Source organism: Heterodontus francisci, chromosome 3, assembly GCF_036365525.1.
Source record: "Heterodontus francisci isolate sHetFra1 chromosome 3, sHetFra1.hap1, whole genome shotgun sequence".
Taxonomy (NCBI): Eukaryota; Metazoa; Chordata; class Chondrichthyes; order Heterodontiformes; family Heterodontidae; genus Heterodontus; species Heterodontus francisci.
The window spans coordinates 201,358,135-201,371,719 of record NC_090373.1 but is presented as its reverse complement, the minus strand read 5'-3'; the positions used below and the strand labels follow the sequence as shown (position 1 = coordinate 201,371,719).

General features: G+C 44.2%; 1 protein-coding gene across 1 annotated transcript in view; it reads left to right on the top strand.

The window, feature by feature from the left end:
* Window positions 1-13,585, top strand: part of LOC137367179 (dynein axonemal heavy chain 8-like) — a 2,062,041-nt gene that overhangs the window by 1,014,855 nt on the left and 1,033,601 nt on the right. The window contains exon 64 of the mRNA XM_068028615.1: window positions 2,546-2,648. Within this exon, the coding sequence (XP_067884716.1) occupies window positions 2,546-2,648 (103 nt within the window). The remainder of the gene's footprint in view (window positions 1-2,545; window positions 2,649-13,585) is intronic.

Here is a 13,585-nt window from a genome sequence, read left to right as displayed (position 1 = left end):
CTTTACCTGTAAACGGCCTCTCCCATTCAACGTTTGAGAGTTCCTGTCTGATGCCATCGAAATTAGCCTTCACCCATTTTAGGACTTCATCTCTCTTCCTGCCTATATCGTTAGTACCAATATATCCTGTCCGTATGGTGTTGAAGGAGGTCTTGGCTGATAGACAGGCTGAAGAGTTGAAAGCAGTGATGCCCAAACAAGGTCCTAAAAGTAGTCAGTGCTTGAGAATTCTTCACCAAGTGAACTGACCAATAACCGTTCTTTGCATCAAACTTAGCAATTAGTTCCTCCAGCACACGGACAGCATTTTAATGTTCTATTCAGACATCTAGGGACTAAGCATACGCTGCTTGGCCTGTCCTTTTTGACAACACATGTAATGGAGCTGCATGCTTGTTAGGCCACAGCTGGAGTACTGTGCACAGTTTTGGTCGTCACATTATAGGAAAGATGTGAGTGCACTGGAGAGGGTGCAGAGGAGATTCACCAGGATGTTGCCTGGGCTGGAGCATTTCAGCTATGAAGAGAGACTGGATAGGCTGGGGTTATTTTCCTTCGAGCAGAGAAGACTGAGGGGGAACATGATTGAGGTATACAAAATTATGAGGGGCATTGATAGGGTCGATAGGAAGAAACTTTTTCCCTTAGCAGAGGTGTCAATAGCCAGGGGGCATAGATTTAAGGTAAGGGGCAGGAGGTTTGGAGGGGATTTTGAGGAAAGATTTTTCACCCAGAGGGTGGTTGGAGTCTGGAACACACTGCCTGAAGGAGATGGTAGAGGCAGGAACCCTCACGACATATAAGAAGTATTTAGATGAGCACTTGAAACTCCATAACATACAAGGCTACGGGCCAAGTGCTGGAAAATGGGATTAGAATAGATAGGCTTGATGGCCTGCACCGACACGGTGGGCTGAAGGGCCTGTTTCTGTGCTGTATAACTCTCTGACTCGAGAATTTGCTGAACTCTCATCTGGCAACATGGAATAAACCTCATGGGCTTTTCCGCATAGCTTGCTTTGTAATAAAAGAGGCCAGGTCTCAGCTGGCCATTTTCGCTGCCTTGCCAGTTTCACAAAGGACACAAAAATATTTCTATATCCTCCTCATTGAATTTTGGAATTAGTTGAGCTAGTTTTAACAATTCTGTACCAGCCCTGAATTATGCTCCTCCATATTGGCCATGCTTTCACTGGGATTACTCTGTTGCCCCCTAGTTAACTCAAGCTGCTTGAGCTCTGTTTCTTCACGTTCCTTCTGGAATATTCTTTTTCTTTCTCCCTCTCCTACCTCTCTCTTTCCCTTTCCCTGTCTTCTAATTCAAGTTTTCTTTGTTCCAATTGTATCTTTGCTAACAATACCCTGTCGGTGTCTCTTCTAATCCTGTTGCTACTTCTTCAGATTCAAGGGAAAAATGGTTGGCCACTAGTCTTAGGAGTTCAGACTTCCTAGCCTTGCCACATACAATGATTCCACACTGCTCAGCCATATTTCTCAGCTCCTCCATAGACAGTGCTTTTAACCTATCCCAAGTTACTTCACCCTGGCTTGCGGAGCTACTAGCTTCAGTTGCAGACATGTTCACATTCAAGCACACACAAACGCAAGAAAACCTGGATTGAAATCTTGCTCTTTTTTGATTGGCAACAATTTGGCTTTCCACTTCAATTTCTCTCATTTGTTTGTGGGTCAATTCCAGATGCTAGCACCTAAATTTCTGTTGTGACCAGGTGAGAAAGGGGTCTAGGGGTCCCTCTCAGCTTTCACCTGGTCTTACTGTAACACAGTTTAATTTTTAAACCGTTGTGTTTTTAGCTCCCCGTTGGTGAATCCTTGTTCACCGCTTTCCAATTATTAGGCAAAGAAACCAGCACAAGAAGGTTTTCTTAGGTTTAAAGAAGAAAGGCTGAAATTTATTAAACTTAAGCTTAAACTCTAATTCGGTTGACGCCTATGGATACACGACGTGATTGTAGGTAGATCTTACTTTTCGTTGGGTCCAGTATTCTTCCTAAACCCTTTTTCATTATTGGAGACTTTTCTCTCTTGGGGTTCATGTGCCTTCAGTGGACTCAGAGGCTTGTGAGAAAGAGATGGAAGCCGACTGGAGAGATCTTCTCCATCCAGGAGCAAACGTCTTGGTGAGTTCAGACTCTCCGTGGCTAGTTCAAAAGCCCCTGGAACAGCCAGTTCGTCATGTGACCAGCTGGTCTAACCAGTCCTGGATTGTATCACCTTAGCAGTCTCTGGAATGCTGCTCTTACATACAATACCTGGTCCATTGTGGGTTCGATGTGTCAGGGAGTAGTCCTTTGTCCTTCCGAGCACTGTCCGTTAATATGTAAATGTATTTTCCAGCCACGGCTGATCTGTTTAACAAGTCATTTCCTCACTCCAGCAACAGTTTAAAATCAATGTTTATGACAAAATGAATGTGCCTCACTCTTGGCAGGTGGGGGCCTAGCATGACACAAACAAAAGAAAATGTATTGAAAAATTGGATTTAGAAATATGCTTTTATGTTTTAACATTAATATTTTGACAGATATTTAGAAAAGAAGAGATTGCTGTTTCCTAGATTCTTCTTTGTCTCAGATCCAACTTTACTGGAAATCCTTGGTCAAGCCAGTGATTCACACACTATCCAGGTTTGTTTGAGTAGTTTTTTTTTTAATGTGTTTGCAAGCCTAAAAAACTAGGTAACAAAATAAATGTGTACATTAATCATTGTCTGTAACCTTTGAAACTCTTTTATGATTGCCAAGGAAATGTTTAGGAAAGGAGATCTAAAAATTAGCAAGTTGAATGAAGAATCTGCTGTACACAATCCCAATTTGCCTTTTTTCTATATTCTGAATACCAATATCATTATTATTACATATAAGGATCTGGTACTGAATGAATAACCAAAGAGTTTGAGAGTTTAATTCCACCACAGCAAGATAGAATCACAGAGTTGGGTTTTACCGGGCCCCTGACATCGGGCTCCGTGGCAAGGGGGCTGGAAGATGGTTCCAGCAGAGGCCTGCCACGGAGCCCGACAATGGGAGGGCCCGGCCTGATCCTCTCGGCGGCAGCAAGGCTCCGTCGTGGGCCCACCCCCTCCCCCTGCCTGTGGCCGATGGGATCTGAATTTCAATATTTAAATCAATAAAATGAATAAATAAACTTACCTTCCATCTTTCGGGCCTACCGCGATCTTCAGTGCGGCGGCCGACATTCTTGCACCTTCACTTCCGCATCTGGGGAAAGCAGGTGTGACACTGGTGTGGAGAAGGGGTGGAATTAGGATTTTAGTGTGGTGGGGGGATGGTGTCAAATAATCTTAATGAGTGTAGGGGATGGTGGAAAGGGGTAAACTTTAAACTTTCTGCAATCTGGCGGGAGAAAGGTCACATTTCAAAGGTAAGTGTTTTTGGGAGAGAAAGAGCAAATACTTAATGTAATTGTTATTGGGGGGTGGGAAAGGGGCATTTGCAATTTTATTTGGTACATTTTTGGGTGGAAACTTCTTTAAAAATTCAAATTGACTGACAGGGCTGCTGCCCTTTAATAATGGCACCAGCTCTTGCGCACAGGCAGCTGACGCCATTGCTGGCATCGAACACCTGCCCCCTCCAAAAGATAGGGCGGGGATGCAGGCTAACCTGTCTATTTAAATGAGCCATCACACTGGAGATTGCAGTGGCTTATGTGCGGCCCGCCGCCAGGAGCGGTGGCAGGCTCTTAAAATCCACCCCATTGTCTGTGAAATTCCATTATGTCCAGAAATAGGCTTGATGCTCAATTTGTCCATACCCATTGCTTCCGATGCAGGCAGAATGCAAACTTCATGCCTGCACCTCTCCTGAGCAGGTGCTGGAAAGCATTCTAGAAGTGCATTTGACCTGGGAAAGACACAAGAATGGCACAATATAAAAAAGCCGCATTTATATAGCGTCTTTCATGACCACCAGATGTTTCAAAGCATTTTACAGCCAATTAAGTACTTTTGATGTGTAGTCACTCTTGTAATGTAGAAAATTCAGCAGACAATTTGCACACAGCAAGCTCCCATAGACAGCAATGTGATAATGGCCTGATAATCTATTTTATTGATGTTGATGGAGGAATAAATATTGGCAAGGATATGGGTATAACTCCCTGTTCTTCTTCGAAATAGTGCCATGGGATCTTTTACATGCACCTAAGTGGGTAAACGGGGCCTCGGTTTAACGTTTCATCCAAAAGATGACACCTCCAACACTACAGCATTCCCTTAGTACTGCACTGGAGTGTCAGCCTTGATTGTTTTGTTCAAATCCTGGCATAGGACTTGAAGATAGGAACAGGAATCGGCCATTGAGCCCATTAAGCCTGTTCCGCCATTTAATACGATCATGGCTGATCACCCACTTCAATGCCTTTTTCCCCACACTATCCCCATATCCCTTTATGTTGTTGGTATTTAGAGATCTGTCAATCTCTACTTTAAACATACTCAATGACTGAGCTTCCACAGCTCTCTGGGGTAGAGAATTCCAAAGGTTCACAACCCTCTGAGTAAAGAAATTTCTCCTCATCTCTGTTCCAAGTGGCTTCCCCCTTATTTTGAAATTGTGACCCTGGTTCTCGACTCCACAACCAGGCGAAACATCTTACCTGCATCTACCCTGTCAATCCCTTTAAGTATTTTGTAGGTTTCAATGCAATCACCTCTCATTCTTTGAAATTCTAGAGAATACAGGCCCAGTTTCCCCAATCTCTCTTCATAGCACAGTCCCGCCATCCCAGGAACAAGTCTGGTGAACCTTTGTTGCACACCCTCTATGACAATAATATCCTTCCTAAGGTAAGGGGACCAAAACTGCACACAGTACTCCAGGTGCTGTCCAACCAAGCTTCTATACAATTGAAGCAAGACTTCATTACTTCTGTACTCAAATCCTCATGCGATAAAGGTTAACATGCCATTTGTCTTCTTAATTGCTTGCTGCATCTGCATGCTAGCTTTCAGTGACTTATTGACAAGGATACCCAGGTCCCTTTGTACATCTACACTTATCATTTAAGAAATACTCTGCACATCTGTTCCTTCTACCAAAGTGGATAACCTCACATTTTTCCACATTATATTCCATCTGTCACATTCTTGCCCACTCATTAAGTCTGGCCAAATCCACTTGATGCTGCTTTGCATCTTCTTCACAACACACATTCCCACCTAGTTTTGGTTATCTGCAAACTTGGAAATATTACATTTGGTTGCCACATCCAAATCATTGATATGTTTTGTGAACAGCTGGAGCCCACGTACTGATCCTTTCGGTAGTCACAGCCTGCCAACGGGAGAATGACCAGTTTATTCCAACTCTCTGTTTTCTACCTGTTAATCAATCCTTAATCCATGCCAGTATATTGCCTCCTATCCCATGTGCTTTAATTTTGCAAACCACCCTCCTGTGGGGGACTTTATCAAAAGCCTTCTGCAAATCCAATATACGATGTTCACTGACTCCCCTTTATCAATTCTGTTCGTGACATCCTCAAAAAACGCTAACAGGTTCGTCAAACATGATTTTCCAATTGTAAATCCATGTTGACTACGCCCAATTAGATCATTATTATCCAAGTGTCCATTTATTACATCCTTTAGAATAGATTCTAACATTTTCCCTCCCACTGATGTCAGGCTAACAAGTCTGTCGTTCCCTGTTTTCTCTCTCCCTCCCTTCTTAAATAGTGGGGTGACATTTGCTACTTTCCAATCTTCAGAACTCAGAAAAGTCTGACTCACAGGTGAGTGCTACAAACTTAGCCAAAGCTAACACATCACATTGCAGAGATTTCAAGGTTCTCCGATGCAGCACAGGAGGCCTTACTGCAGGAGGTGGGCAGGAAGAGTGAGTTCCTCTTAACATAGGAGACCAGGAGGCCCTCCAGCCCAACACTGCAAAGGCAGTGGGAGCGGACAACCATCATGGTTAATGCCAGCAGTATAGACCTGAGGACCTGGATGCAGCAAGTAGCTAAAGTCAGTGATTTCATCTTCAAATGCCATATCCCACAAGTGCACCACTAGCCTCACACTCTGCTCAGTGCACCACACCCCAGTCACTCATCTACTAACAGTCTCCATCAATCACAACTCATACCTAACATTCATAGTTTCACTTCATTCTCACGCACTTTTCACTGCTGCAATCCTCACAGTCGCATCTCACAGCTTGCACACACTGCCAGCTATACAACGATGACAACACCAATCAAAAACATTGCACCGCCCTCTCTGGCACACTTCCCTCTTTCTCTTGCAGAACTTGTTGGCGCATAACCACAGGCAGCCGCGGCTCACATAGGATTACATAGGATATACCAACACAGAAACAAGCCATGAGGCTCAAAACTATCCATGCCGGGGTTTATACTCCGCTCAAGCCTGCTTCCATCTTTCCTCATCTAAATCTATCATCATAACTCTCTATTCCCTTCTCCCTCAAATGCGTGTCTAACTTCCCCTTAAATGCATCTATACTGTTCGTTTCAACCACTCTCTGGTGTAGCGAGTTCAACAATCTCACAACTCTGTGGGTAAAGAAGTTTCTTCTGAATTCTATATTGGATTTCTTGCTGACTATCTTATAATGATGGCTTCTAGTTATGCTCTTCCCCATAAGGGGAAACATTCTTTCTGTATTCGCTCTATAAAACCTTTCATAATTGGTTAGTTCGCAACAAGAATATTGCATCCAGTTCTGGTCACCACATTTTAGGAAGGATGTGAGGGTCTTTGATAGGGTTGTCACAGCCATCTGGTGAGGTCTGGGTGGTTCCCACTGTTCAATTACCACCTGACTGCAGCAAGTATGTTTTGTTGTGAGGGTTTGACCCCTTGGTGTTTTATTTATCAAATAAAACAGACAGCAACAAGTTTTCTTGTAGTTTTAAAACAGAAAATCAATCATTTATTGATCAATACATCTTATCCTGAAATATTCTTAACTACATCCACTCACGCACTCGCTTGCACAAATACTTACAAGGAGAAACAGATAGCGAGGAAGAAAGGGCTGGGCGATTATAAGTGGGGGATAGGTTTTGGAGGGGTTGGGGGGGGGGGTCATGGTAACCTGTTGAGTTCTCTTGAAAATCAAGTTCTTGGTTGCAGGCCTGAAGTCATTATAGATTTCTCTCTTGGTTGAAAGTTCATTTGAAGTCAGTGGATCACTTATAATTCACTGCAGTATAGGATTTCATTTCGATGTTTGTTTTTTGAGTTTAGAAAGAAAGAAGATATAGGGTTACACTACGGCCCTTTCATTTCATTCACTGCTCAATCTCAGAACTGCTAGAGCTGGCATTGCTTGTACCAGTCCACATTCAAGGGGAGGCATGGTGTAGTGGTATTTTCACTGACTTAAAAACCCAGAGACCCAAGGTGTTGCTCTTGGGACAGGGGCTTGAATCCCACCAGGGCAAAAGGTGGAATTTGAATTCAATTCATAAAAATCTGGAATTAAAAGTGAGTGTAATGATGGCCATTAGATGATTGTTGTTAAAAACCCATCTCGTTCACGAATGTCCTTTAGGGAAAGAAATCTGTTTACCTGGTCTGGCCTACATGTGACTCCAGACCCACAGCAAGTGGTTGACTCTTAAAATGCCCTCTGAAATGGCCAGAGCAAGCTGCTCAGTTGTACCTATCCGCTAAAAAGTCGATAAGGAATGAAACCAATCGGACTACCCAGCAACGACCGAGGCATCGGAAATGACAACAGCAAACCCAGCCCTGTCAACTCTGCAAAGTCCTCCTTACCAACATCTGGGAGTTTGTGTCAAATTGGGAGAGCTGTCCCACAGACTAGTCAAGTAACAGCCTGACATAGTCATACTCACGGAATCATACCTTACAATGTCCCAGACACTGCCATCACTATCCCCGGATATATGTCCTGTCCCATCAGCAGGACAGACCCAGCAGAGGTGGCGGCACAGTGGTATGCAGTCAGGAGGGAGTTGACTTGGGTGTCCTCAAGATCGATTTGAGACCCCATGAAGTCTCATGGCATCAGGTCAAACATAGACAAGGAAACCGCCAGCTGATTACCATCTACTGCACCCCCCTCAGCTGATGAATCAATACTCCTCCATGTTGAGAAGCACTGAGGGTGGCAATGGCACAGAATGTACTCTGGGTGGGGGACTTTAATGTCCTTCGCCAAGAGTGACTCAGTAGCACCACTTGTGGCCAAGTCCGAAAGGACATAGCTGCTAGACTGGGTCTTCGGCAAATGGTGAGGGAGAAACATAGAGTCGGAGAGTCATACAGCACAGAAACGGGCCCTTTTGCCCATCGTGACTGTGCCGGCCATCAAGCACCTAACTATTCTAGTCCCATTTTCCAGCATTTGGCCCATAACCTTGTATGTTATGGCATTTCAAGTGCTCACCTAAATACTTCTTAAATGTTGTGAGGGTTCCTGCCTCTACCACATCTTCAGGCAGTGCGTTCCAGATTCCATCCACCCTCTGGGTGAAAAATGTTTTCCTCAAATCCCCTCTAAACCTCCTGTCCCTTACCTTAAATCTATGCCCCCTGGTTATTGACCCCTCCGCTAAAGGAAAAAGTCTCTTCCTATCTAACCTATCAATGCCCCTCATAATTTTGTATATCTCAATCCTTCTCTGTTCTAAGGAAAACAACCCTAGCCTTTTCAGTCTCTCTTCATAGCTGAAATGCTCCAGCCCAGGCAACATCCTGGTGAGTCTCCTCTGCACACTCTCCAGTGCAATCACATCCTTCCTATAGTGTGGTGCCCAGAACGGTACACAGTACTCCAGCTGTGGCCTAACTAGTGTTTTATACAGCTCCATCATAACCTCCCTGCTCTTATATTATATGCCTCGGCTAATATGCCTTCCTAACCACCTTATCTACCTGTGCTGCTGCCTTCAGTGATCTATGGACAAGTACACCAAGGTCCCTCTGACACTCTGTACTTCCTATGGTCCTACCATCCATTGTATATTCCCTTGCCTTGTTAGTCCTCCCAAAACTTGATGGAATTTTTTGAAGAAGTAATAAGGAAGATAGAGGAGGGTAGTGCAGTTATGTGGTCTACATGGATTTTAGCAAGGCTTTTGACAAGGTCTCACATTGCAGACTGGTTAAAAAAAAATAAAATCCCATGGGATCCAGGGAAATGCAGCAAGGTGGATACAAAATTGACTCAGTGGCAGGAAACAAAGTGTAATTGTTGACGGGTGTTTTAGCAACTGGATGGCTGTTTCCAGTGATGTTCCGCAGGGCTCAGTACTGGGTTGCCTGCTTTTTGTGGTGTATATTAATGATTTGGATGTAACGATCAAGAAGTTTGCAGACGACACAAAGATTGATTTGTGGTAGATAGCGAGGAGGGTAGCTGTAGACTGCAGGAAGATATTGATGGTCTGGTCAGATGGGCAGAAAAGTGGCAAATGGAATTCAACCTGGAGAAGTGCAAGGTGGTGCATTTGGGGAGGTCAAACAAGGCAAAGGAATACACGATAAATGGGAAAATACTGAGAAGTGTAGAGGCAGTGAAGGACCTTGGAGCACAGATCCCTGAAGATAGCAAGACAGGTCAATAAGGTGGTTAAGAAGGCATATGGAATCCTTTCCTTTATTAGCCGAGGTTTAGAATATAAGAGTAGGGAGGTTATGCTGGAACTGTATAACTCATTGGTTAGGCCACAACTTGAGTACTGTGTGCAGTTCTGGTCAACTCAATACCGTAATTGCAAGAGAGAGGGTATAGAGGAGATTTATGAGGATGTTACCAGGACTGGAAAAATGCAGCAATGAGGAAAGTTGAATAGGCTGGGGTTGTTCTCCTTGGAACAAAGAAGGCTGAGGGGAGATTTGATTGAAATGTACAAAATTGAGAGGGGCCTGGATAGAGTGGAGGTGGAGTCTATTCACCTTAGCAGAGAAGTCAGTGACGAGGGGGCATAGATTTAAAGAGATTGGTAGAAAGATTAGAGGGGAGATGAGGGAATGCTTTTTCACCAAGAGGGTGATGATGGTCTGGAACTCACTGCCTGAAAGGGTAGTTGAGGCAGAAATCCTCAACTCATTCAGAAGGAGTCTGGATATGCACCTCAAGTGCCGTAATCTGCAGGGCTACGGACCAAATTCTGGAAGGTGGGATTAGAATAGGTGGATCATTTCTTGGCCAGCACAGACACGATGGGCCAAGTGGCATCCTTCTGTGCCTTAAACTTTCTATGATTCTATGATTCACATCACTTATTAATCCCAACTTTTGAAATGTAATTTGATCACTTCCTTACAAAATTTCACGAATACAGGGACAAGCTGACAATGCATCATGAATATAGTCGTCATTCGTGTATAATATACAATGTAACATATCAAACCAACTTTTTTTAAACTGACTTTAAGAAAGAAGGAACCTGTGTCTATGTACTACCTGACTGAATCTTCGGGATGTTTCAAAGTGTACGGTACAGGATTCTGATGAATTATAGTGAATTCATTCTCACAGAGTCATCCATTACTTATTGGAGTCAAGACACGCTGGGTACAAATTTGCCTTAGCCATTAACAGGTGATGGCAATTCAACAGCACATTTTACACAGGGCTCAGCATTCTTGGCTGGGGTTGTTCTCCTTGGAACAAAGAAGGCTGAGGGGAGATTTGATTGAAATGTACAAAATTGAGAGGCGGCTGATTCCCCATTGCCCGTTTCATTCTCCACTCCACGTTCTTGGTCAGTGTAAAAGGGATGGCTGATTCCCCACTGCCCGTTTCATTCCCCACTCCACGTTCTTGGTCAGTGTAAAAGGGGCAACTGATTCTCCATTGCCCATTTCATTCTCCGCTGCACGTTCTTGGTGAGTGTAAAAGGGGCAGCTGATTCCTCATTGCCCGTTTCATTCTCCGTTCCACGTTCTCGGTCAGTGTAAAAGGGGCGGCCGATTCCCTATTGCCCGTTTTGTGTCACTGCCCAACTCAAATTTCTATCCTGTTAGGATTTCAATATTTCTCTCCTGATTCTGTTCCAATTGCCCAGTGCAGATGTCAATCACGCAGACCAAAAAGACGGCAGATCTATTATCAGTGCTTGCTTAGGCTCATATCGAAAGAATTGGATCAGGTACGAAACAACAGTCGATGACTATGCAAGTTTACCTTGAGTGGAGGTTTGTTTTATTCGTTCATGGGATGTGGGCATCACTGGCTAGGCCAGCATTTATTGCCCATCCCTATTTGCCCTTGAGAATGTGGCGGTGAGCCTGCTCTTTCTGCAAGAAAAGGGAAAGGACAGGTGGGGGAGAAATTGGCATTTGGATCTTAAGTAATTCTAAGTGAGAAAGTCTCCAGTACTTTTAAACCATTTATATTGCAAATTATTGCTCTCCATTGTATTGGTATCCATTTGAAAAGTCAACTCTGTTGCAAAGTTAAGATTAATGGCGTTATGTTTTACTATTGCTGTTGGTTTAAAAATAATTGTTTAAACTACAACTGGTGACATCATCATGGGAAATTGACCAAAAGTTACAGTGTTCGATGCATTTGCAATATTAATTTCTACCTCAGTCACAGTAAACATAGCTTACACATTCGTGTGGAGCTGCAGCATATCCAATAACACACACCTTTTTGACTGGCTTCCAAAAATCACAGCCTGAAAGCCAACTTCCCCAACCCACCTCACAAATTGCGGTGGCAGCTCAATTGAAGACTAAAGCAGCCAAAAACATGGCAACTACCAGGCTGAATGCCTCTCTCAATCAAAACATTTAAGCACTTCAGTACCCTGGCTCTTCTATATAAAACTGAACTTTAAAAAAAAACTTTCAAATAATTGCACACATCCCAAAAACTCTTCATCAACAGAAGTGCGAGGCTGCAAATATCCAGAGCCACTTTCAAAAGTAATCGTGTCTGATAAATGAAATGGATAACAAAAAGTACTAAAGTTACACCGATGTTGAAACTTCCCAGCTTAAACTCAAATAACTTGTGATATTTCACACTTTGTACCATTCTGCAGAACATTTTAACAGCATCATTCTTGATGTTGTATTGATAAGCATCCTTCCATCTATGACAGATGATGGACACACAGCAAACAATCCATTTAGATGCGGTGTCTTCTCTTCGTGCACCTTTGTTGATGACTGCGAAGGCCAGTCCTTGACAGGTAGGTTCTGCCACAAGTGCCACATGTCATACAGTCATGGAGTTATACAGCACAGAAACAGGCCTTTCAGTCCATCGTGTCTGTGCTGGCCATCAAGCACCTAATTATTCTAATCCCATTTTCCAGCACTTGGCCCATAGCCTTGTATGCTATGATGTTTCAAGTGCTCATCTAAATACTTCTTAAATGTTGTGAGGTTTCCTGCCTCTAACACCTCTTCAGGCAGTGTGTTCCAGATTCCAACCACCCTCTGGGTGAAAAATTTTCCCTCAAATCCCCTCGACACCTCCTGCACCTTACCTTAAATCTATGTCCCCTGGTTACTGACCCCTCCGCTAAAGGAAAAAATTTCTTCCTATCTAACCGATCAATGCCCCTCATAATTTGTTTACCTCAATCATATCTCCCCTCAGCCTTCTCTGCTCTAAGGAAAACAACCCGAGCCTTTTCAGTCTCTCTTCATAGCTGAAATGCTCCTGCCCAGGCAACATTCTGATGAATCTCTTCTGCACCCTCTCCAGTGCAATCACAACCTTCCGATGGTGTGGTACCCAGAACTGTACACAGTACTCCAGCTGTGGCCAAACAAGCATTTTATACAGCTCCAACATAACCTCCTTTAGCCTCCTTGTCTCGAGAGACAATGGGTAGGCACCTAGAGGTGGTCAGTGGTTCGTGGAGCAGCGCCTGGAGTGGCTATAAATGCCAATTCTAGAGTGACAGACTCTTCCACAGGCGCTGCAGATAAAATTGGATGTTGGGGCTGTTACACAGTTGGCTGTCTCCTTGCACTTCTGTCTTTTTTCCTGCCAACTGCTAAGTCTCTTCGACTCGCCACACTTTAGCCCTGCCTTTATAGCTGTCCGCCAGCTCTGGCGATCACTGGTAACTGACTCCCATGAGTTCTGGTCAATGTCACAGGACTTCATGTCGCGTTTGCAGACGTCTTTAAGGCAGAGACATGGACTGCCAGTGGGTCTGATACCAGTGACGAGCTCGCTGTACAATGCTTCCTTGGGGATCCTGCCATCTTCCATGCGGCTCACATGGCCAAGGCATCTCAAGCGCCGCTGGCTCAGTAGGGTGTATATGCTGAGGATGTTGGCCGCTTCGAGGACTTCTGCGCTGGAGATACGGTCCTGCCACCTGATGCCAAGGATTCTTCGGAGGCAGCGAAGATGGAATGAGTTGAGACGTCGCTCTTGGCTGACATACGTTGTCCAGGCCTCACTGCCGTAAAGCAAGGTACTGAGGACACAGGTTTGAAACACTCAGACTTTTCTGTTCTGTATCAGTGTGCCATCTTCCCACACCCTCTTGGCCAGTCTGGACATAGCAGCGGACGTCTTTCCCACGCGCTTGTTGATTTCTGCATCAAGAGACAGGTGATAGT